The 25,697-nt window shown below is 48.1% G+C and overlaps 1 protein-coding gene across 4 annotated transcripts in view; it reads left to right on the top strand.

The window, feature by feature from the left end:
• Positions 1-25,550, top strand: part of scap (SREBF chaperone) — a 34,800-nt gene extending 9,250 nt beyond the window's left edge. For all 4 annotated transcript variants that reach the window (XM_030371366.1, XM_030371364.1, XM_030371365.1 and 1 more), the window contains exons 3-23: positions 1,055-1,175; positions 1,903-2,060; positions 2,837-3,057; positions 4,721-4,826; positions 5,480-5,652; positions 6,757-6,883; positions 8,663-8,775; positions 9,108-9,202; positions 9,591-9,689; positions 11,087-11,299; positions 12,002-12,393; positions 12,894-13,052; positions 15,820-16,021; positions 16,310-16,425; positions 16,757-17,303; positions 17,556-17,641; positions 18,582-18,664; positions 19,017-19,183; positions 20,322-20,402; positions 20,791-20,997; positions 21,713-25,550. In XM_030371366.1, coding sequence (XP_030227226.1) covers positions 1,055-1,175; positions 1,903-2,060; positions 2,837-3,057; positions 4,721-4,826; positions 5,480-5,652; positions 6,757-6,883; positions 8,663-8,775; positions 9,108-9,202; positions 9,591-9,689; positions 11,087-11,299; positions 12,002-12,393; positions 12,894-13,052; positions 15,820-16,021; positions 16,310-16,425; positions 16,757-17,303; positions 17,556-17,641; positions 18,582-18,664; positions 19,017-19,183; positions 20,322-20,402; positions 20,791-20,997; positions 21,713-21,958 — 3,712 coding nt within the window. In that variant the 3' untranslated portion in view covers positions 21,959-25,550. The remainder of the gene's footprint in view (positions 1-1,054; positions 1,176-1,902; positions 2,061-2,836; positions 3,058-4,720; positions 4,827-5,479; positions 5,653-6,756; positions 6,884-8,662; positions 8,776-9,107; positions 9,203-9,590; positions 9,690-11,086; positions 11,300-12,001; positions 12,394-12,893; positions 13,053-15,819; positions 16,022-16,309; positions 16,426-16,756; positions 17,304-17,555; positions 17,642-18,581; positions 18,665-19,016; positions 19,184-20,321; positions 20,403-20,790; positions 20,998-21,712) is intronic.
• The last annotated feature ends 147 nt before the right edge of the window (positions 25,551-25,697 follow it).

Here is a 25,697-nt window from a genome sequence, read left to right as displayed (position 1 = left end):
TCACAAGCACAAGTTCTTTCTCACACACATGAGCTATCACATACGTACAGACACACAAACACAAACCTCACACGCACAAGCGAGCTCTCACACACATCCGCTATCAAAAGCTATATCTCACACACGCACACACACACACACAAATACATACATACATACATACGTACATGCATGCATACATACATACACACACACACACACACACACACACACACACACACACACACACACACACACACACACACACACACACACACACACACACACACACACACACACACATCGGCCCCAAACTCCCGCTGTTGGTTGCTAAATGTGCTCAGTTGGTTTCATCGGAGCCGGCCCATTCTCCGGGGAGAAAGAGGGGTGAGGGATCATGTGGGGTGGGGGGATGGGGAGTTGTCTCTTGAGTTAATACTTAATTTGGCAACAAAAGCCCCCAGAGGCCCTGGTTTCAGGTTCTCTGAGGAGACTGTGTTCTGGTCGGAGGGGGAATGTCATTAGCACAACACAGGTCTGCTTTGCCTTTCACTGCAGAAGATAGAGTGCTGTTTCGTAACCATACCTGTCTGTCTGTGTCGGTCAGTCTCTGCCACTTTGTGTAGTCAATGTTCCCCCCCAGTTATATACTTTTGCAAGTTTGGCTTGCAGCCACTGTTGCAAATTGAGGGAAATGTTGTTGACCCAGTGTAAAAAAAGAAACAATCACAAAGTGATTTAAAATATAAAGCAGCAGTGTATAATTAAGAGTGCATTCTCTTCTTTCTGGATGGATCTCCAGCAACCAAAAACAATTCAACAGAATAGTTTAAAATGCTAAAATATTATGACACATTTTACAAGGAGATTATCTAAATTTGCACTTAGTTTTTATCCACTCACTCACTCACTCACTCACTCACTCACTCACTCACTCACTCACTCACTCACTCACTCACTCACTCACTCACTCACTCACTCACTCACTCACTCACTCACTCACTCACTCACTCACTCACTCACTCAGTCCCTCAGTCACTCCCTAATGGCTGAATGTTTCTCTGGTTGCATTCAGCTACCCGTTGTTGCGGCTGCCGCTGCCGGGGACGGGCCCTGTGGAGTTCACCACCGCCGTCAGGGGCTATGCCTCGCCTTCCCACAATCCTCTGGGGGACCCTGTTGAACGGCCCGACTGGGTAGGTGCTGAAAATGTCAACACTCAGTCACGTACTCACGCACAGGCACAGACACACACTCTGGGATATTTAAACAGAGGCACACACTTGCCCTGTCACAACAACTGAAAGCTATACATTCATGCACACACACTCTACCACAACTGAGATGGTTAAACACACACACACAGTCTGACTACGATTCTGAGATGGAGGCTCATCCATAATAAAGGAACATGTCTTCTGGCCGCCCGGGTCTCATCTTCCTGCACCGGTGTGCTGCCGTTAACCTCTCCTCAACACGGATTCTCTTCTCTCTAATTAACCTATTGTTCTTAAAAGCCCAGTAGCGCCGAGATAGTTTATTGGCCTGTGGCACGTGCCACCGCAACCACTGACATACCATGGCACATGCCGTTCTGGAACGGCATATGCCGTTAACTGCCGTTAACTGCCGTTCAGGTGGAACGGCGTGTGCCGTTCAGGAATGGTAAATGCCGTTCGGGTGCGGATTGCACGGATTTATTAGTTTAATTATTGTAGATAGAATGAAAACTCTATATCTGTATACATTATGCAACAAATGTAAATGAGTACGACTGCATCCATCTAAGTGTGTGTGTGTGTGTGTGTGTGTGTGTGTGTGTGTGTGTGTGTGTGTGTGTGTGTGTGTGTGTGTGTGTGTGTGTGTGTGTGTGTGTGTGTGTGTGTGTGTGTGTGTGTGTGTGTGTGTGTGTGTGTGTTGCAGTACCGGGGTCCGCCGGTAGCCTACATCCAGCAGGTCCTGGTGAAGGCAGCGGTGTCTCCGTGGGGCTCCAACCTGCTCCCGGTGGACGCCTTCCGCCCGCCGCTGGGACAGGTGTTCACCCTGCTGGAAGAGATCAGGAACCATGTCCACTCAGACAGGTATCCTTGGAGCTCCTCTTCCTTCCTCCTCTCCTTGTTTTGTAGGGCGGTACTCGATTATGCAAGGACTCTTAGAAAAAGAGAAGAAAAATATACTCAAATTAATTATAGTGAGATGCGCGATCGTCCACAGGCTAAATATATTCATGTGATCTTGAGCTGGAGGTGAAAGGCACACTTAGTGGTCCAGTCGTGGGTCTAGCAGTGTTTAGCGCTGAAACCTGACCAGGATCATTGTATGAAGTCACTCTATCATGGTTTCTTTGGTAGTTATAATGCACATACAAAAAAAGAGGATGGTTACAAACTTACAGTGAACCTTGTTCGTTTTTTTATCTGTTTAAAAAAATCATTGAAAGCTTGAGCCAAGATAAGATACAGCGCCAGTGCTGACTGCAAACACTGACCTTATCTTAAGAGCAGCAGCAACAAACAGTTGGAAGGTATTTTATCGGCATACTTCCTTGATTTGAGGAATGTTGGGGTCATTTTCTTTATCAGAACAAGGGCTGGATCAAAGTTCCGGTCTCAAATGGTGTTTCAGGCCAACATTGAACAACTGGCTCTAAGCCAAAGCCCTTCACAAAGCTCCAGGGGAAGAAACCTGGTGAAGGAAAACACAAGAGGGATCCCGGTTTCCAAGGGGCGTTAAGAGAAAATTTAGTGCAGAATAGGCAGAGATATAATGCAAGCACAAAGCAGATCAACCAGCTGCTCTCCTTTTTATTTCTGGACCTCTAATCGACCCATTCTCCTCCTCCTCCTCCTCGGGCCAGCTCTGGGGTGCAGAGTCTGGAACACTTGTGTCTCCAAGTGACAGACCTGTTGCCGGGGTTACGGCGGATGCAGACGGTCCTGCCGGAGCATGGCTGTCTGCTGGTGTCCCCCGGCAACTATTGGCAGAACCAGCAAGAGCTCTTCGACTCGGACCCTGACCTCCTGAAGACCGTCCAGAAGCACGAGCCCAAAGGCCTGCACACCTCGGCCACGCTGAGAGGTAGGAGTAGAGGCTGGGAGACGGGGCAGTGGTAGGGGGAGGAGGATGGTGGGGTGGTGGAGGAGGAGGAGGAAGGGGGAGGAGGATGGTGGGGTGGTAGAGGAGGAGGAGGAAGGGGGAGGAGGAGGATGGTGGGGTGGTGGAGGAGGAGGAGGAAGGGAGGAGGTTGGTGGGGTGGTAGAGGAGGAGGAGGAAGGGGGAGGAGGAGGATGGTGGGGTGGTAGAGGAGGAGGAGGAAGGGGGAGGAGGAGGATGGTGGGGTGGTAGAGGAGGAGGAGGAAGGGGGAGGAGGAGGATGGTGGGGTGGTAGAGGAGGAGGAGGAAGGGGGAGGAGGAGGATGGGGCGGAGGAGAAAAAGGAAATTGAGGAGGGGAGGAGAAGGAGTATGGGGGTTTGAGGGGGAGAGAGAGGAGGAGGAAGTTGGGGAGATTTAGGACATGAAAAACAGAACGAGTAAGTTGGTGAGGGGGGAGGAAGGGGATAATGGAGGTGGAGTAATGGGGGTACCTGGACAGAGGCAGCCGAGGAAGAGAGAGGACCAAGAGTCAGCGATGAGAGAAAACAGGAAGCAGGTTGAAGAACTGACAAGTTGGAATATGTTATAAGATAAGCAATATAATTGTATGTGTGTATGTATGTATGTATGTATGTATGTATGTATGTATGTATGTATGTATGTATGTATGTATGTATGTATGTATGCATGTATATATGTATGTATGTATGTATGTATGTATGTATGTATTAGGGCCCGACCGATTCATCGGCCTGCCGATTTAATCGGCCGATTATAGCCTTTTTGAAAATAATCGACATGTGCCAAAAAGACGCAGATTACAACCGATTTTTTTTTAGAAATGTTATTGCGCTTCGTATCCTGCAGATTGCGCTCCTACTCGCCTAGCTAACTAGCAACTTTAGCTGGAGTAAAAAAGAGGAGATTGGATTTTACCGTACAACATGAAAGCACACTCGCTCAGGCAGCTGCTCGCTCACCTCACCAATGTACACAAGACGCGTTGTTTGAGCATGTTGTGCCTGTTTTTCTTAGGTCCCAGGCCATGTTAATTTGTTATACTTTAGACTGTAACGGTGAGACCATACTGCTCAGCACGCACGTGTTAGTCACTGCTCACGAGCGCAGCACATTGGGAGTTGGTTATTTATTTTACATTTTAAATTACACAAATTTTTGACTGTAAATGTATTCCAAAACACTCAAAGGTTCTGCATTCAATTCACATATTCGTCAAAAGTGTTTAAAGTATATTTAAGGTATCAAAAACTACGTTTTATATGCTTACGTTTTTTTTTTTTTGCCAGGCACGTTCTTTTAATCGGCCAATTAAATCGTAATCGTAATTTTTCTCTGAAAATAATCGGCATCGGCATCGGCACTCAAAAATCAATATCGGTCGGGCCCTAGTATGTATGTATGTATGTACGTATACTTTTAAATTTCTCATTCCCAATTTCACAAATTCATCAGGTGGCAGCAAGTCAAGTCAAGATGCCAAGCTAGTTTTCAGAGTGCAACTGGGTGTTATTTGCAGTATTTCTGAGAATCGAACAAGCCACCTCTTGAGCTAATTGGACACCAGTGCTCAGGGATGAGTGAATCTTATAAGCGCCTGGTAACAATGAGTGTTGTGTCTGTTTTCAGACCTGCTGTTCGGGGTCCCGGGGAAACACACTGGGGTCAGCCACTACAGCAAGAAGCGGGTGGTAACCTACACCATCACCATAGCCCTGAGCACCTACGATGCAGGGTATGACCCTCACTCATTCACTCACTCACACGCATACACTCACTCTGAAAACATACCAGACAGACATGAACAGAGATGCACGCACATACTTTTGGCCAACTCAGGCATAGAACCTACTGTACAGACATACACAGAGACAGACAGATAAGACACACACACACCCAAAGACTATCACACTTGTGAGAGTGTTTGGGCTGTATAACATGAATCATATTTACTATTGCTTAGTCGTTGGGTAATGCTTCCTCCCAGCCTGGAAGCATGCCAGGTATCGGCTGTTGTCACATGCTAGACAAATGGGTCACTGTATGAAACCCATAAAGCCGTCACACTCTGTAGGTCATCTGATAGGTGTGGGCAGTGCCTTACTCATAGAGTTTCTATTGTTTTTGTGGATAATATCAAACTATTTACTACATACTCATTCAGCAGACACTTTTATCCCTTTTAACTGTTTAAGTGTAGACTGCTACATGTCATCAAGGAGCAGGGTTAGTGTTCGACACCTCGCTCAAGCATGCCTACAGGTCCCTATAGGGCATTGCGTATCAAACCCAGTGTCTTTCAACTTGTCAACTACCCTTTTTTGCTCCTGCATTTATTAAAAGTGTGTGTGTGTGTGTGTGTGTGTGTGTGTGTGTGTGTGTGTGCAGCTTCTTGGGGAGCCTGCGTGCGCGGCTAAAGCAGCTCCATCCGTCGGCCAACTGCAGTCTGGGGGAGGAGCACATGGTGCACGTCCACTTCAAGGAGGAGATCGGCATCGCCGAACTCATCCCCCTCGTCACCACCTACATCATCCTGTTCGCCTACATCTACTTCTCCACCCGTGAGTCTCCCTCAACACCAGCCCCTCACCAGCCATGCTTCAGTAGTAATGAAGGCTTTGCCTTCTTTAGGCTCCAACGTTCTCCATAAGGGCGTTTGTTTCCCGCTTATTCTTATTCAAAATGATTACAAAACAATCCCTTATTTTAGCCTGTGACTTGATCACTGAATGGCTGGCTGGATGGGTCTTTGCTTGATCGACTGTGTAGCTTGAAAGCATGCGTTCTGATAGGCTGACCCCGGCTGGCTGAATAACATTGGCTGGGTGGGTATTGAGTTATCTGTTTGGCTCTCGGGCTGGATAATGAGTTCCCTGATGGACTTGCTGGCTTTCAGCTTTGTTCTTGGCTTTATTTTTAAACCACACAATTCAGTTATAAAGTGTTCAAATACAAGCTTGTGTGACAAATCAAAAAATCATGTTTTGGTCAGTACACTTTTCTAAAATTCAATAATTGTTGTACAGTACATTATCTCCTGTACATATTTTGGACTGTGCAACAGAAACCTCCAGAATTAACCCCGGCATCACGTGTGTGGGTTTGTGTATGTGCGTGTGTGCCAAGGCTGTTCCTGTCTGGTACTGGGATAATCCTCATAAAGGAACAATCTCTGCCACTATCATAACTCCCTGGCTGGCAAACCAGCCGCTGGCCAACACAAATATTAGCTCCACAAAGGCTGAGCTGCACACACACACACACACACACACACACACACACACACACACACACACACACACACACACACACACACACACACACACACACACACACACACACACACACACACACACACACACACACACACACACACACACACACAGGTTGATAGGAATTAGTGGTTGCTATTTGGCACAGTCTGAGTCACAACACTCTTTTCCTGCCTTTATAAATAGTGCTTAGGGGCCCTTATTTTACCACCAGGTGTGATGGCTTGGTGTATTCTGAAATGGCTTGTACTGCCATATCTATGTCACACCTGGTGGTAAAACACATCATAACAGTTAATCATTGAATACATTTAATTCCTTGTAGTTAACCCTAATTTAAGAAAGGGATGGATGTAACTTCCTCTGAATGCCACACGGTCTTCTCCCTCCTAGGTAAAATCGACATGGTCAAGTCCAAGTGGGGCCTGGCCCTGGCTGCCGTGGTAACGGTCCTCAGCTCCCTGCTCATGTCTGTGGGGCTGTGCACGCTGTTTGGTCTGACACCCACGCTCAATGGAGGGTACGGAGAGAAACTCGCATGCACACACACACACCACACACCACACACACACCTTTACTCAACAACACATGCGTGCGCAATCATGTGATTTGATTTAAATCATACACAGAAGCACACATCACACTTTTCAGCAATTATGTACTCAAGTTGTGTGTTTCTGTCCACTGTCCACACAGTGTGCAATTATGTACTCAAGTTGTGTGTTTGTATCCACTGTCCACACAGTGTGCAATTATGTTGCACACTGTGTGACATGGCTTGATTTGCATTGACGATACTGTTGTCACGGTTACCAATGTTAGTGTTGTGTACGCCACCCGTGGGATTTAATTCACACCCTTCCCACTGTCACTTCTATTATTGTCTAACTATAATTAGGGCTGTCGCTGAATGCCTGTTTGTCTGTCCTACGATTTTCTCAACAACCGAGGGGAATGGGGGGGGGATCGAGTGTGTGTGGAGATGGCTGGTTTATCCTGTGCACACTGAACTGTACTCAACGTGCATGGTGTGCAGCCTCACTTATCCCCAGAGTCCAATCAGACTCGGCCAGTTGATGCTGCCTAAACCAGCCATCCTACACACGCACTCCCACTGTCTGGATGAGCACAAATTGACTGAGTTCAAGAACCATCGACAAAGGCCAGGCACGTTCTGGAACGAAGCGTTTTCCCTTGTGAATAGCTCTAGTCCTAGCGTGTCATTTCCTTTTGTCAACTATTCACCATGTTTTCAGAAAACCTTTACAAGCATTAATTAAAGCTGGAAATAATGTCTTCAACTCCGCAATCAATGCTTGACATTGTCCTTCAATGCAGGCTAGAGGGTTAAATATCAGGATAGTCTCACGGGTATCCGGACGAATGGTAATCTCTACAAAGACAGGCTGAAATAATTCAGCCTAAATAAACTAAACTAAACTAAACGACGGTGTAACCGGTCACCGTGGTGTTCTCCGGAGAACATTGATCAGTGTGAAAATATCAACACCTTTTGCGACAGTAACTGACTGTATCTTCGATCACCCGATAGCGTCAGGTTTAATCATAGCATGGTTAATCATTACAACATGAAGGTGAAAAGGCATCATGATCAAAGAGTCCCCTTGGAGGAAGACTTCAGGGATGAGAAAGTCCTCCACTGCACTCTGTCACTAAGGACACAAGTCAATTCCTCAGCAAACTGATCATGGGAGGGCTCTTATTTAATTCACCAGGAATTTCCCCCATCAAAGCCAATCCCAAAAAATGATTGAATAAACATCATCGGCACGGTGAATTCATCACAACACGATGACGATTATCAGATAAAGCCGGTGTGAGCCCGGTGTTGTTTACATAGCTAACGAGCGTGGCTGATGTAACGAGAGGTTGAGTTAAGACGTCTCTCTGGTCGCCTAGGCGACTATGGTTGCCTGGTTACACACATTTTTGGATGCGGCAGGTGACATACCTGGATCCTCCACCTACCCAATGCAGATGTATTATACCATCGGAAATGTAGAAACATGTACATTCTGTTCTGTTCTGCCTTCCTAGTGTGTGTGTGTGTGTGTGTGTGTGTGTGTGTGTGTGTGTGTGTGTGTGTGTGTGTGTGTGTGTGTGTGTGTGTGTGTGTGTGTGTGTGTGTGTGTGTGTGTGTGTGTGTGTGTGTGGCTTTCTTTCTGAATTGATTTCTTACATGAACATGGAACAGTTTATTTGCCTGTTAATTCCCATCTTACCTATATATGGGAGGCTGCTGTAGCACTGATATTTGTCACTCTGCCTTTCTCCGAAGGGAGATCTTCCCTTACCTTGTGGTGGTCATCGGTCTGGAGAATGTGCTGGTGCTCACCAAGTCTGTGGTGTCTACCCCTGTTGACCTGGAGGTCAAACTACGCATCGCTCAGGGTGCGTTTTGTGTGTGTGTGTTTTGTCATTGTGTGTGTAATGACGTAACTTCACTCACTAATAACAATGGCAATAAAATACCAAAAATGTACTTTTGCTGCTGTGACCCCTTTGATGATGATGATTTATAAAGAATTACCGTCTGAGTGATAAATATTCATATCCCTTTTTCCCATTGTATCAACTTGAATGAAAACTTGTGATTTTGCTGGTACGTTTAATTGTCAGACTCTTCCAGTTGTTCCTGGTTATCAATAATGGCGGCTGTTGATTGGTTGATGTGTTGCCAGTTCTCCATAATGACAGCTGTTGATTGGTTGCTGTGTTGCCAGGTCTCAGTAATGAAAGCTGGTCTATCATGAAGAACATGGCTACTGAACTTTGCATTATTCTCATTGGCTACTTCACACTGGTCCCGGCCATTCAGGTATGTCTCATAGTTCAGCACCCAGCAAGTCTTTAACTACTGCTGAGAAGAAAAAATCTATAACTTTTGATAATCCAAGACATGGCTTTTTTAGGATTGTAATGAATGCAATCCACTAGCAGCATGGTAAATCAGGCAATAATTAAGTCAAGTAGGATTTTTGTTAAATCTAAAGAAAACGGGGAGTATAACAAAGTAAATTGACATCTGCTACATATTAATCTGTTTATTGCATTTTAAAGATAACATTACACCACCATAGCCTACGATCTCCATGTTCCACAAGTGGTCTACATGTTCAACAAAATAACAGTGTACTGGACATCGTGTCACACACTTGTGTGTGTGTGTAAAGGTCAAATGTTGACGGTTATGGTGTGTGGTGTAGGAGTTCTGTCTGTTCGCTGTGGTGGGCCTGGTGTCAGACTTCTTCCTGCAGATGTTCTTCTTCACCACCGTGCTCTCTATAGACATCCGCCGCATGGAGGTGAGAATACACACACGCACGCACGCACGCACGCACACACACACACACACACACAACAACACATGCACAGACACACTGCTTCACCAATGTGCTATAGATAGACATCTGTTGCTAGTGAGGAGAGAGGACTCAAATCTAGTCCGGTTCTGACCTGTTCCACACCCACACACCCAGTGTGTGGGCGTGGAACAGGAAGTGGGGTTTGTTCCTTATTTCTAGTATTTGTTTTTCACGTCACTACTTTGTTTGTTGTCCTTAGATATATATAGATCGCACACCAATTCCCCAATAGCGCACTACAATGAGCACTGAGCTACTGGGATGACTAGGTCTCAAAATGTGTCATATTTCTTGTTGATAGTCCGCCCTTTTGTGTTGTATGTCCTCTCTCCTATGAAACCTGTACCGCTGCATTTCTGTAGGGTGTAACTCACTGGTGATTACCTCCCTAAGCAGTTGAATGGTTTCTCAGGCACACACACACACACACACACACACACACACACACACACACACACACACACACACACACACACACACACACACACACACACACACACACACACACACACACACAGGTTAACCTGGTGGAAACCCTGACATCAGCAGCTGAGACTAGGTAGTGTGTAGCACCTTGAGCTTGTTTTATCTCTGTCTTGAGGGTGCCCGTCAACGTCCACAGTCATAGTCAAACACTGAAACTGAATTGAAATTGATTTAACACAAAATAATGGGTGCACTTATGTCCCTGTGGACCACTTTGAATAATGTGTCTGGAAAGGGCACACATGCCCTCTTCAACGCTGCACTGTTGATTTCGATTTGCTGCATAGAGGGGCATAAGCACCCATACTAATGGAGCGATGCATATCTTTCACATGGAGATGAACACTAGGGATCTTTAGTTTCTCAAGATTTCTGTTTAGATGTGCTTACGACCCAGTGAAACAATTTTCCACTGAAATTAGCTGTTATCATAGGAGTAGTGGAAGAGAATAGATCCGTTATAGTGTGGCCTGAATATTGGATCGAAGCAGACGATGGCTAATGCGGTTGCATTCATCACCAGTGCTTTGTCTGATTTAGCAATCCCTAAACATAGATATCTTTATACTTTTTTTTGTTTCAATTAGAAGGCTTAAAAGAGGATTATTAAACTATCACTGTCTCAACATTCCACTTGCTCTCACAAGATTACACACACGCACGCACGCGCGCGCAGACACACACACACACACACACACACACACACACACACACACACACACACACACACACACACACACACACACACACACACACACACACACACACACACACACACACACAGAGATGCACTCCCACAGATGCACTCCCACACACCCTGTAACAGCAGCCTCCTTGTCCGGCCCACTCAGCTCGCCGACCTGAACCGCCGTCTCCCAGCCGAGGCGGGCCTCCCTCCCCCCAAGCCGGGCCCCCTGCGGCCCCGGGAGGCCCCCCCACCCCCGCGGCCCTCCCCCCACACCATCACCCTGCAGACCCCCGCCTTCAGGAACCTGCGGCTGCCGAAGAGGCTTCGCGTGGTCTACTTCTTGGCTCGCACCCGCCTGGCCCAGCGCATTATCATGGTAGGGGAATGGGGGGCTGGGCTCTGGGATCTGTCCTCTGATTGGTTGATTGGTTTGGGTGAGGGTCTGGTTGCGCTTCTCAGTAATTGAAAGCTATGAATGCAATTATGTGCAAGGTTTCAATGGATCTCTGGTAGCATAAGGATTATCAGGCTTCAAACCATTCCCAAACCCGTGCAGGAGTGACTGTTGTGTTTACTGGGAGAGCGATGAGTTGAGACTTTCACCTTTGACAACTGATAACCTGTTACACGTGCGTTTGTGTGTGTGTGTTTGTGTATGGGGGGAGGGGGGCGGGGGAAAGGAACGGAAATGTAAACATTTTTGTATGGCAGAGGTCTGCCAGGGTCTGTTGCACCTGGTATATGTAGGAGGCAGACAGTTCCCTGGATCACCATCAGATTCACAGATAGGATTCAACCAAACGTCAACACTCGTTTAACCCCCGTTACCCGACGTCTTTTTATCCCAGTGGTCAGGAGCACTCTAGAAACTGCACTCTCAATGCATAGGAAACTAAATAAGGAAGGAGCGGGTTTCATTTCGGTTCCTTTTCGTATCCCATCTCAAAACAAACAGATCAGGATGCCTGCCTGTCTGACAGATCAAACTGTCTGTCTGTCTGTCTGTCCTCGAGATGAATTGTGTGTAATCTGTCCTGTTAAAACGTGACCTCACCGACGGAGCCCGCCGTGTGCGCAGGTGGGCACGGTGATCTGGATCGGTATCCTGGTGTACACGGACCCAGCCGGCCTGCGCACCTACCTGGCCGCCCAGGTGTCGGAGCAGAGTCACCTGGGGGACCCCGGGGGCGGCGGGGGGCAGCCCCCTCACCTGGGCGGGATGGCCCCGGTCTTCCCGGGGGGGGACCCCGCCAAGGCCCTCAGCGTGCTGCCGGCCCGCGAGGCCACGCCCTTACCCGAAAACCAGTCCCAGCGCCACCTAGCCCCGGGCCGGGTCCAGGAGCAGCCCAGGGGCCCCCCCGCCGCCACCCAGGTGCCCTGGGGGGCGGAGGACGAGGAGGGCTGGAGGAGGCTGTCCTTCAGGCACTGGCCCTCGCTCTTCAGCTACTACAACATCACGCTGGCCAAGAGGTGGGTGGGCCATGGCAATACGACCCCCAGACTAGGTCACACCGCCCCTGCCTGTTTCGCTATTTCTCCCCCCTTTTCTTCCCTTTTCTTTACTGCTTGAAAAGGGGGCTTTAAACACTATTCATGTGTATTTTCCCCAGCCTGGGTTTGGCAGGACGGATTTGGATACGTCTGCTTAGCAGCAGGCCTAAATACGTTTTTTTTGGGGGGGAGGGGGGTGTCCATGACCTCTTTGTCTAAGTGCTTGGCACAACTTTCAGTCTCAATGCGAGTTGGGCCAATTGTGCCGAACGTAATTCGGTCATTGGCCTAATTGACCTAATCCCAATCTCACTATCTTCAATATAATTGTCTGATGCAGCCTTGTTGCGATCGTGTATCGTCTGATATTATTGGCCTTCCTTCTTCCACTGACTACAAACAGCGGCTTTATACCACCACTAACCCATCTGCATCCATGGTCCTCCAGTCACCCTCGCTACTCCGTTTCCCGTCGGCAGGTACATCAGCATCCTGCCCGTCATCCCCGTCACGCTGCACCTCGGCCCCCAGGAGGCACCGGAGACCCCCCGCCACCCCCAGGACGCACGGCTCCCCCCAGACCCAATCCCCAAGTTCTCCAGCCCGGACCTGCAGGCTGCCGACCTCACCCTGTACAAGTGAGTACTCACTCAGTCACTCACTCGCTCAGTCAGTTGGACAGTCAGTCGTACGGACATACTGACGTACAGGCAGTCCTTTCACAACAATCGTGCTCAACCTCCCCACATTTCTACAGGATGACAAACTGAATATTGTGTCATCTTCCTGGCCTAGGCTGTATATTTGTACAGATTTAGGTAGACAATAAGGACCGTTTCTTTTGTATATGTGTATATATTTTTTAATGATCCTTTTGTGCTCGGTTCACGTTCTGACTCGAGGAGCTGGGATCTGAAGCACGATACTTCCTAGTTTCATGTTTCTAGGTCACTCCCGACAGGAAGGCAAAGCCCAGTCTCTAGTGGCAACTTAACAGCAGTTGTCTTCTCCAGTGTTGCGGAAATGTCAAGTAACAATAGTCGATACACACAAAGGGCAACGTGGGAAATGTAGTGCACTGGTTGGTTATAGTCGGTGTTGTAGTTTAGTTCCCACTTCCCAGTCTCTGAGACCTATGTCCTTGAAGCTGATTGAACGATTATTGTAAATATTTGGAGGTGTGGGTGGGGGGGATTTTGCTCCAGCTGAAGGCTAAGGTAGTTTCACCCCAAGGCCATGGTCACACAGATACCAGATGTTCCCCAAGGTCGACGATCAAAGTCTTGTTGGACAAGGTGTCAAAATGGGAGACATGAACATTGTCATGCACACACACGCGCACGCGCGCTGTTAAACCTCTGTGCATCTTTGTGTACTACACACACAAACACACAATTAACATTTCTTGGTCTGTTATATTTTTCCTGAAGTCTTCTAAAACTATCTCAATCAAGATAATAATGGTATTTATTAATGCAGAAGTTTATTTAAGAAGCACAGAAACATTGCTTTCAGAAAAATGGTCAGTTTTACCATTGATATCAAGTGGCATGTAAACAGTTAATTCACTTCCTCAGCATGTGTCAAAACACACTGTATCTCTGGGTCAGGGTCTGTGGAAGGCCATTTGGTTTATGGCTACCTTATCAGAACAACACACACGCACAGACACACGCCCACACAGATGGCACTGGACAAAGACTAATGTATGTGTGCCGTCCCCTTTTCCCAAACCATTGGCTCCCACACTCTGAGGCCCACACACTCACCCGCTCTGCCCCGCGCCATTGGCTGACAGATTACTCGTAAGATTCCAGAGATACGTGACGTCGCGGTGGTGAGAGTAACCGTCTCTCCTCTTTGGTTTATAGACCGGGGTCTACTCTCACTTTCGCACTTCCTCATTGGTCTATTTAAATCTGTATCGACTGTCTGGTTGGCAGGCTTTGAAACACACACAAAGGTTACCACTTTGACCAACGCAAAACAGCCGTCTCAATAATCCTGATCATGCCTTATCGAAGACAGATTTTGCACCGCAAAGGGAGAGTTGATACCCACTTTCGCTGCATTAAGGATATAGGTATTTACCCCCTCAACAGAATGTATGGTGTTTAGTATTAGGGTCATCTTTGAATCAAAAGTCAGAATCTCAATCTTAGGGTGGATCTTTTGAGTCTGGTAGCTTGGAGGTTGGATTCCAAACCAAAGGCTCTGAGTTAAATCCCCAATGCCCTTAACCCAATCCCGCTACATTGAAGCCTTTTTAAGCAAGCTCGCTAACCACTTACTTAGCTTTGAAGCCCTAACTGTATTCACTGTCAGTCCATTTAGATCAGATGTGTCTCCCAAAATACATGTTGGTGACTGTAAATCCTAAGTAGGCATCGTAAGAAAAGCCTAGCTAAACACACATCATTGGGTTGGATTCCTGAGAGTCCCAAGGCCAGATGTCAACCATTAGCATTAACTCTCCTCATTGTCCCGGCCCTCTTTCCTGAGACAAACACACACACACACAATGTGTCGATTTTGCTCCGTCATCTTGCTGCGCTGGGAAAGTTGTCACTATTTGTCGACACCAGACCCTGATCAATCAGGGCTCTGTTCCCTGCACCCGGGAGTCTAGTCACTGAGGCCCCTGTATGGATAGCTTGGGACCCACACCACCAGGGTTACAGGGTTGAGTCCCACTCTACCAGGGTGACAGGGTTGAGTCCCACTCTACCAGGGTTACAGGGTTGAGTCCCACTCTACCAGGGTTACAGGGTTGAGTCCCACTCTACCAGGGTTACAGGGTTGAGTCCCACACTACCAGGGTTACAGGGTTAAGACCCATACTACCAGGGTTGAGCCCCACTGTACCTGGGTTAAGACCCATACTACCAGGGATGAGGCCCACACCAACAGGGTTAGAGGCCCACAGTAGCAACGGTCCATATCAAATCCATTGTTCCCATCCAATATGAAATATACAATGCATGGTTGTCAACACGTGCTCGGTCACATTGCTGAGTCAGTGTCTGCTGGCGCACCAATGCTACATTCCACACCAAGTGTGTTAGCGTGCGAATGTGAGGTCAATACACAGCAGTACTGTTCCTTCACCACCGGGGGTTCAGGGTTTCCTGGGTTACTGTGTATGTGTGAACTTTCCTCTGGATATTCCATGCTAGGTCGTTTCTGTTGGCTATGCTTCAGATGGAATGCCAGCTGTTGGCCTTGTTGAAAATCAAGGGGAGAGTTATTAAAACCAATGTCAAATTCAACAAACTATTTTTATTTTGATATGCTGACCACCCATTTCACTTTGGCTTTAGTCAAACCCCTTTAACTACGGTTCAAAATGATTCAAAGAGATAGAAGGTGAACCTGTTGAACCCTCCCCCTCCCCCCCCCCTGCAGGGTAGCGGCTCTGGGCCTGGCTGCAGGCGTCCTCCTTGTCCTGCTGCTGTTCTGTCTCTACCGGGTTCTCTGTCCACGCAACTACGGCCAGAACGGCGTCTCCCACGGACGCCGTCGCCGCGGCGACCTGCCCTGCGACGACTACGGCTACTCGCCGCCAGTCAGCGAGATCTCGCCGCTGCTGCTGAGGGGACACAGCATGGTGGGCAACACGGACATCCCCCGCTTAAGCAGGACCACCCTTTGAATGCTAGGAACATAAAACTAAAGAACTATCGCCAGCTCTGGCAATGCTGTAAACGCATTGGCCCAATGCAAAGCTCTCATTGGCTCTGGCTTGGACGCTGATTGGACGTTTGATCCAAGGTTATCCGTCAGTTACTCTTGGTTTTTTTTGGCAGAAAGAGTTGTTTGGTGTCCTTAATAGATAAACTGTAGCAGAACAAACGTGTTTCTGATATTTAATGTTTGTTTTTTCCCCCACCTCTAGGACATAGAGTGTCTGGCGAGTGACGGGATGCTGCTGGCCAGCTGCTGTCTGGCGGGTCAGATCCGTGTGTGGGACGCCCAGACCGGAGACTGCCTTACCGTCATCCCCAACCACAAGTGAGATTACAGCCCTGCACCTAGAAACACAGGCCTCCTCGTGCGTTCAGAGCAGAGAAACTTCATGGGTCATTCGAAAAACGAACATTTAGCAAGATAGTATATTGTGCATATATCAATCGTCTCATCAGAAACTCCCACCCCTTTGTCTTTTTTCTCTCTCTCTCTGTCTCTGTCTTTCTCTGTCTCCTATTGTCTCTCTCTCTCTCTCTCTCTCTCTCTCTCTCTCTCTCTCTCTCTCTCTCTCTCTCTCTCTCTCTCTCTCTCTCTCTCTCTCTCTCTCTCTCTCTCTCTCTCTCTCTCTCTCTCTCTCTCTCTCTCTCTCTCTCAGGCTGAGGCGCAGCAGCAGCAGTGGCTGCTGGGAGCAGCGGGGCGCCAGCTGGGACGGGGCGGGCGGCGCCTGCGACCCGGAGAGCCTGGGCTGCGAGGGTCGCGACCCCTGTGTGGGCGGGGACAGCGCGTCGGAGGACGAGGGCGGCGGCTTCCCGTTCCGCCGGCACGCGCCCCCCCTCCGCCCGCCCCTCTTCACGGACCAGCCGGACCTCACGCCCCTCATCGACACCAACTTCGACTCCCGGCTGCCCCCGTCCTCCGTCCACGCCGCCCCGCCCCGTGGCGCCGCCTTCGACTACGGCGGCCTGGTGGAGCGCGCCTACACGGAGCACGAGCCCCCCTCGCCCGCCGCCTACCCCTCCCCTTCCTACTCCTCCTCCCCGCCCACGGCAGGCTTTGCCAACTGTAGGCGGAGCCCCGTGGAGGCCCCGGACCGGGGCTTCGCCTGCGGGCCCCCCCCCGCGGCGGAGTGGGAGGGCTCCGTCTGGGCCATGGAGCTCCGGGGAAACCTGATCGCCGCAGGCAGGAGCAGCGGCAAGCTACAGGTACCATGAAATACGTCTGCAGTAACCGCTGTTGGCCTGAAGAGGGCGGTGTTCCAGAGGTTTTTGGTTTAGTCTCCTTGAAGCCTCTATGTATTTCTCTGCGATAGTGGACTGTAGTGGACCTGTATAGTGGACCTGATTTTAAATTCTAAGAAATGGTTTCCCTGCTAAAAAGCAGCTTCAGACTTGACTAAAAGGTAATATATCACGTGGTGTTATTGTGAGTAACGATGGGATGTTCTGTTGTTGCAGCTGTGGGATGCAGTCGAAGGCTCGCTACGCTGCAGCAACGAGGAGGGAGCCTCTGGAATAACAGCCCTGGCCTTCCTCAACAACAGGTAACACCCACACTCCCATGCACGCACGCATGCAAACACGCACTCACTCATGTTAAAACACTTTTTAACGTGTTCCATAGCGTGTTTTCATCGCAGTCAAATGAGATCCTCAGTTTTTCTCACATCTTTTTCAGGTCTATGACTCGTTACGCGACTGTAACGAATAAAGATAGATTTCCTCTACACAATCTTCCCTTTTTGTTTAACACAAACGTCTATCTTGATGTACTTTTGCTCAAGCTTAAGACTCGGAGGGTTAAAGATCGATCAATGTTATCCTAACCCTAGTTCTCTGCTGGTAGGTGAAGTTTAGGCTTTGCCTTATGGGCTTGCGCTGTGCGCTCCCTCATGAATTAAACAGTAAGGAGATGGGCGCCCGGCCCGCTGGCGGCGCCGACACAGCGATGCCCTCGGGTGTCCAGAAGAGAGCAGAGGCTCTGTGGAGCGGAGGATTCAATTCCCAGAGAGGCTCAGCTTCAATGTTCACATCGCTGTTCACTTTTGTCTACTTTTTGCCAATCCAAAACTTTAAATTGGTTCTTGTTCATGGAGAACCGTTGGCGAAGAGGATTTCTTCTTTTTTTTTTATGTTGTTATTGTTATTCATTGTTGAATGAATAGTAACCACCATGAATAAGAAGTATCTCTTTGCATTTGGTTTGTGAGCGTAAGATTTCGGTTTGCTGGTTTCATTTACAAAAAACCAGTGTAAATTATTTAGGCTAGCGGATCTAAGTGACTTTACTTGTCCGAATATTTTTTTTTAAATAAAAGCTTTGTCAAATGCTTTCATAAAAGCATTGAACGATGACTTCTGATTTCAACATCTAATTTAGACTTTTTTTCCCCCCATATCACCCCCCCTCCCGACTTACATGGGCAGCAACACACAAATTCACTCACGCACGCATCTCTCTCTTTGTCTCCCTCCCGCCCCCAGGATCGTGGCCGCCCGGCTGGATGGGTCTCTGGACTTCTTCACCGTGGAGCTCAACAAACCTCCTGGGCTGCTGCAGTACAGAGGTGAGACACAGCCCTGATGCGATGCAGATTACCTAGCCACACCCTTATGACGGTCAGCCTCCAGCTTAATAGATGGGTCGGAGTTAACACGATTGGTTGGTTAAACGGTAGACGTGTTGAAATGGATGGTAGCATTTGGGTCAACACTTTATTTCATTTCTTAGGAATCATTGTTAATATGATGATGAACTTTTCAGCTAACCTGCTGTAAGTGGGTGTCTCACATCGTGTGTGTGTGTGTGTGTGTGTGTGTGTGTGTGTGTGTGTGTGTGTGTGTGTGTGTGTGTGTGTGTGTGTGTGTGTGTGTGTGTGTCTGTGTCTGTGTCTGTGTCTGTGTGTGTGTCTCCTGCAGGGGCCCCTGGGCGTGGCTCCATGCCCCCCTCCCCGTGCTACAGCAGTGATGACCTGATCAGCTGTCAGCTGACCCGCTCGGTGCTGTGCGCCCACCAGAAGCCCATCACCGTGCTGAGGGCCGCCGCGGGCCGCGTGGTCACCGGCAGCCAGGACCACACCGTCAGGGTGGGCACTCAGCACGTCACACCCCACCTCACATATCGCTTCACCTCCAGGGAGGCCGTCCACTCCCCTGGAACCATGGGCCGGATGAACTACAGCCTAACTGTACCTCAAACTAAGCCATTGCTTAGGTTTACGTCATTCTTTCTGTCCCTAACAAAATGATATGTATGTGTTAACGCTAACACTAAACCTAACCAAATACTCATACTTTAAATAACATGGGACAGGAGTCGAAGTCTCCTGGGCCAAAGTCCTGTGTTTGACTCACTCATCCACCACCTCCTACATGAATTGGTTCCCTCCATACACTAACTCGGTCGCTGTTCATACCTCCTCCCCTGACTTTCTGAGTCCTGTCCGGCAGAAGGCCCTGGGGGTAGACTTCTCCCGTGTGCTTTCGGACAACATCTGACACCTGACAAACTTAATAAATGCCATTCTTTCCATGATGTCTTTTCCAAGCTTCTTCTCTGTTTCGGAGGGCCGGGTTGATTCACTCATGAGCCCTGTAACACCTTCCTCCAGGCAGAGTAGTAAAACACGACGTGACATACTGGAACCACGGATATTTCTGTTATACTGGTTTTCAGTTATGTCCACTTGTTCATATGAGGGAATGCAGGGAAATTCACTCTTTCACATGAGCTGATTGAGTGTCTCCCCAATCATGTCTGTGTTAATGGGATCATGCTTTAGAAGCTATTTCAGTGAGGACGCAGGAGAAACCTCTCTGCCTGCCTCACTCTTAATACACTGTGGTCCGCTCTCTGCTCCCTGACTGCTAAACAGCTTGGGGCCCCCCCACTTCAAGGGGGGCCCCAGCTGCCGCCCAGCACCATCCTGATTGTTTGCTGTCCTCGCTCCGCAGCGATGGAAGGAGCTCCCCCCTGACATCAGCTCCACCTTAACCCTTCACATCTCATCTGAAGAGACTCGGCCAATGAAAACAACCACTAAAAGGATCACTTGTTTCTATAATGGAGCACTTACAGAGTTTCCTCCTTATAGGATATTTATTTACCCGCATTTATGGGCTTTGTCTCCGCATTTGAGCACACTTATTGTCAGTGATTTGGACAAAATGCATCAGCTAAATCAATGTAATGTAATGGCCCAATTTCCCCCTGCGTGTTCCCAGGTTTACCGGCTGGATGACTCCTGCTGCCTGTTCACCCTGCAGGGCCACTCCGGAGCCATCACCGCCATCTACATAGACGAGGTGGGCTGCCTGTCTCTCTCTCTGGCTCCGTGCCAGAGGGCTGCACTTCTTTCAGACAGCCAAAAAGCTGTAGCTGTTAAAGTCAATGTTCTGAGAGTAGATCCGTCAATAAATAATGATAAGAGAAGGTATGCAATGACCAAAACAGCCTGTTGTTGATTGAATTGTACATTAATTATGATTTCATATCAAAGGTGGATATTAGGGGGGGAGGCGTTCTCTTGTGTGTGTGTGTGTGTGTGTGTGTGTGTGTGTGTGTGTGTGTGTGTGTGTGTGTGTGTGTGTGTGTGTGTGTGTGTGTGTGTGTGTGTGTGTGTGTGTGTGTGTGTGTGTGTGTGTATGTCCACACCTGCTGTTGTGTGACCATCTCGTCTAACCCATCTTGCAGACCATGGTCTTGGCCAGTGGGGGGCAAGACGGCGCCATCTGTCTGTGGGACGTCCTCACAGGAAGTCGCGTCAGCCATGTGTATGGTCACCGCGGCGACGTGACCTCCCTGGTCTGCACCAACACCTGCGTCATCAGCTCGGGGCTGGACGACCTCATCTGCATCTGGGACCGAAGTACGGGCATCAAGCTGTACTCCATACAGCAGGTATGTGCTGTTGAACTGCAATGCCCGTGTTCTGCCTCTGCATGTGCGTGGGGCCGGGGTCATCTCTCAGTCAGCTGTTTATTGGCTGTGGTTCTTGTGCTGGGGATTAGAGGTCTTCACCGTTCTGGCCGAACCCTAGGATTTGAGACCCGACCTGGAACCATACAGGTTATCATATGTTGAATCAAAATAATCTACGATCTTAGCAGTATAATTTCATTTTTAGTAGCAATTTTCATATATATCCCATCCCAAAAGTGTTGACTGTATGTGATTGTATTGGTGCAAAGGACAGTCCCCCACCAAAAACAAGTGACGTTGACTGCCTTTTTATGGATGTTTGTGATTTAGATATAGTGACACTATGGTGTATGGTAAAACTTCTGTACACTTAGCCATCTAAATATATATTCATAATTAAGATCCGACCCCTGAAAGCTAACGCTTTCGCTACTCTCTACTCTGTACGAGTTAAGAACACTAAGCTGACCTCTACCCTCCAGTAGTAAAACACGCTAAGTTAGTGCTGGGCTAACCCCTCCGATGCCAGTGCTAGGCTACCATCTTCCCTCGAGGAATAAAGAGTGCTAAGCTAATACTAGGCTTCCCTCTCCCCTTGAAGAGTAAAGAACACAAAGCTAATGCTAGGCTCACCTTTCCCCTCCAACAGTAAAGAGTGCTAACCTGAGTAAGCTAACCTCCCCCTCTCCTGCAGGAGGTGGGCTGCGGGGACAGTCTAGGGGTGATCTCGGACTCCCTGCTGGTGACGGGGGGCCAGGGCTGCGTGTCCTTCTGGGACCTGAACTTCGGGGACCTGCTGCAGACGGTGTACCTGGGCCAGACCAGCGACGGCCAGGGCGTCCGCCAGCTGCTGGTGCTCGACAACGCGGCCATCGTCTGCGACTTCGGCAGCGAGCTCAGCCTGGTGTACGTGCCCTCTGTGCTGGAGAAGCTGGACTGAGAGTGAGAGAGAGAGAGAGAGAGAGAGAGAGAGAGAGGGACACACGCACACAGACAAGACTGATGGGGACGGAGCAAGAGGGACACCACAGACTCTTCTGGACTCCATGCGTGTGTGTCAGAGGGGAGTGTCTTATTGGAGGAGTCCGTAAAGGGTCTGCCACTGCAGCCTGGGGCCCCCCGTTGGCCAGGGGTTAGCCGTCGGGGCCCCCTGGGGATGAGGCAAGGGGCGGGACTCGGGGCCCCTGCGGAGTTAGCCTTTGACCTTGTTGCTTGGAGGTCACGAGCGTCTTTTAAGGTTTGTTTTTTGTCGGAGCTGGCTGTTTTGATGCTCTCCGCGGAAGACGTCAAAGGGGTGGCCAGCTTCTATTTCTACGTTTCTATTTTCTACGTTCTACGTGGACGCGGTTCTGCCCACTATGCTGCTGATATGGGAGGGGCCTCACACCCCGCCTGGAGAGGAGAGGAAGACGATGCTGTCGTTGTCTTGAATACATGTGTCGTTTATTTCCTTGTGTTTAGTTTTTATTGTTTTTGTCAGGCTGCCTAGCTTGTTAGCATAGCTTAGCCCTAGCACACGGTCAGTGGAGGCCCATTGGAACTGAGTGAAGCAGATGCATTTTTGTGCGCGTGTGTGAGAAAGGGGGATCGAAATAACCGAAAACACAGGCAGCAATCAATAAGAGAGGCACGCACACAAGTAACAAGATTTAATTACTGTAACAAAAGTTATCTTCCCGAGTGGTGGGGGACTGTTTTTTATATGCATAAAATCTATTTATTAGTAAAGACATTTTGAATTCTTTATAAAACGCTAAACCTCGTTCCAAGAAATTATCTCAGTATAATTTCTTTTTTTAGTGTAGGGCCGGGAGGTTAATGATAAAATGTAATGATTGTTTTCTAATACTGAACACAAGGTAGTGTTTCTGGGACTCTGAGGCGCGGCCTAGCTTAGTGCTGGAGAATTAGCTTGATGCTAAAGAATCAGCCCAGTGTTGGAGTAGGCCTACTAACCTAGCGCTGAAGTACTAGCCTAGCACTGAAGCATTAGTCTAGCATTGAGACGCTAGCGTACCCTAGCGTTGAAGCACTAGCCCTAGACTAGCGCTTTATGAGTTACTGATCCTGAATGAAACCACCTCCCGTTATTACACCGCCGGCCCCCACACCAGGTGAATAATCACCGTGAGTTTACACTGTCCCCGCTGCACCGGGCCCCCGTGAGATGTTTTTGACTCGCTGTTTACTGGACATGTTTCAGCACTAATGAAATCAAGTCGTTTGGACCGCAAGTATTTTATTTTATTATTTTCGGGGGTTGAGGTGTGTAATGGAATTAGTAGTAGTGTGTTAGTAAAGTAGTCGAGTGTTGATGTTTTTTTTTTTGTTTTTTTTCACAGTCCACTTTGACCTTAAAGCATGGAGGTTTATTACATGATTCATTACACTGATTCACTTGAGTTCCCAAGACAGCCCCACTCTATAGACAATCTCATCTTTGAAAGTTTCCCATGCCTAACCGTACACAGCACACTTCTCTAACCTGGGACCAGTGTTTATTTACCTGCTGGTTTAGACTGCTCTCATCCTTCCCCTTACTGGGAGAAAAAATAGATGGTGGTAAACAGTTTAAAAATCAATATTTTAGGGTTTAGGGCTGCCAGGGAATGTCTCTTCTTCTGCGGGGTAAAAGGCACACAGCACGACCAGAGTTTACACTTTACAGGCAAAAGGCCCAGCGACTAACCCATGTTTACCTGCAGGTATATGTGCCTCGATTGATAATGGGCCTCAACCTGTTCCGTAAGGTGACTTGGGCGGACCTTGTTAAACCAACCATTCAGTCGCTGTCGTCCAAACTGGCTTTGGAGACACTGATCTTATATGCACATTGTGGGGCCGGTAGTTTTTATGATATCAATACCTTTTGATGATCATTGAGTAAAACATGTGGATTGAAATCTAGTTCCCTTGCTGGTGGAAGAGCTGGCCCTTGTTTGTTGGTGCATTACTTGTTCTATCTAGACCCTGTCTGCTCTGCTGTCAGTCAACCCCCAGTCCCAGGCAGCAAACCCCCTCTCAAATCACTTTGAGAGAAAGAAGAAACCCCTCTGTTCACCTAGATAAGGATTAATCTTGGGGTGGCGCTACATTTAGTTTACAAAGTGGATTGTGAAACATAGTATGATAAGAAAGTGTGTGTGTGTGTGTGTGTGTGTGTGTGTGTGTGTGTGTGTGTGTGTGTCTGTGTCTGTGTCTGTGTGTGTGTGTGTGTGTGTGTGTGTGTGTGTGTGTTCCCAACCCGCCGTCATGTGGTAAATGTTTCACTGATGCTTGTGATACATACACAGAATGTATTTCCTCTGTAGTGAGTAAGCCATCATCTAACCCTTAGCCAATTGACCATGTCGTGAAGACCGGCTTCGACCCCAGAAACTGTTTTTCATTTACTGTATCTTCCCGGCGCTTTAACCCATGCACTAGGCCTAATAATGCCCCTAGAAGCTTGTGCTCACATACAGACACTTTTATCAAGGTGCTGACATGAACACCAGTGAAATTTAGTCATGAAGCTAGGCTACCTGTAGCCCCTTATCACTGGCACCCAGCTAAATGGAGGTGCTCTGTTTTTAGTTTCTTTTTGAACATTTTCATTCTTGTCAAAAGGAATATTATATTGATATAGTGGTACGAGACTGAGACTGGAATTTTGTTATCGTCGTGTCGCGATAAAAACTAAATGATGATATCTCAATGTATGCCGATCGTTTATAAGAATGTGTGTTAGGGCCCTTAAAGAACATCAGATTATCTATAGCAAAATGCTTAAACTAAGAAAAATCTTTTTTTTTCTTAAATCTTAATATCGCTCAGCTAGCATCACACCGTCCCCCCAGCGACGGAACCTTCAGACTATCGCAGCCCCGCCCACTGGTTCCCATGGCAATCCAGAGCTGCCTCCATCAATTGAGTGTTAATTTATTAGCGATTTGGTTTGTCGTATAAACCCGTAGGTGAGGAAGCTTTCAGGATATTTTCCTTTGTATGTGAAATTGGTTATTCTGGACTGGGAAGAGAGACAAGGTGATTTAAGGTAGATTCACCCCCTTTTGGAGGATAAATTCCACATGTATACTAATGCCACCAAATCAAGGTAAACTAAACAAGCAGTCAGTCGGTTGTTTTTATTGTTTCTGGATGGATTGATCTAAATGTACGGTACCTTGTATCCAATAATACAAGCGTCTTAATTACGATCAATATTTTAGTTGTCCCCCGGGTGACCATATCATCGCTAGGTTCAGCTCTGTTCCCGCTGCAACTGTACAGTTAAATGGTTTTATTTGTATGGCTGATTCACACATGACCCTCTGCTCTGGCTGTCAAGACAGGAAGATACAATGATCCATCCTGGGTTTAATGTTGCCGTGGAAACAAGCGAGAAAAGGCGGTTGGTTAAGCGAGAAGACAGGAAGGTAGTCGGTTCTACTGCAGCCCTCTCCTCATACCTCTTCTTCTACTGTTTTGTAACCCAAGGTGAAACACTTTGTACTAATTTTCAAATAAAGAAGCTTTGATACCACACGTTTTCTAATTGGTTGGAGTCGTAATTTTTATATGGAATCTGGTGGCAATAGCATCCGGTGGATAATATCACCAGGTTCTATTGACAATAGCATCCGGTGGATTCTATTGACTACGGATAATGTGGACAAGCAGTTTGGAAGATGTTTAGA

This window comes from Gadus morhua, chromosome 11 (assembly GCF_902167405.1).
Source record: "Gadus morhua chromosome 11, gadMor3.0, whole genome shotgun sequence".
NCBI classification, from domain to species: domain Eukaryota; kingdom Metazoa; phylum Chordata; class Actinopteri; order Gadiformes; family Gadidae; genus Gadus; species Gadus morhua.
The sequence above is the reverse complement of the archived record's forward strand: the minus strand, read 5'-3'. Positions and strand labels throughout refer to the sequence as shown.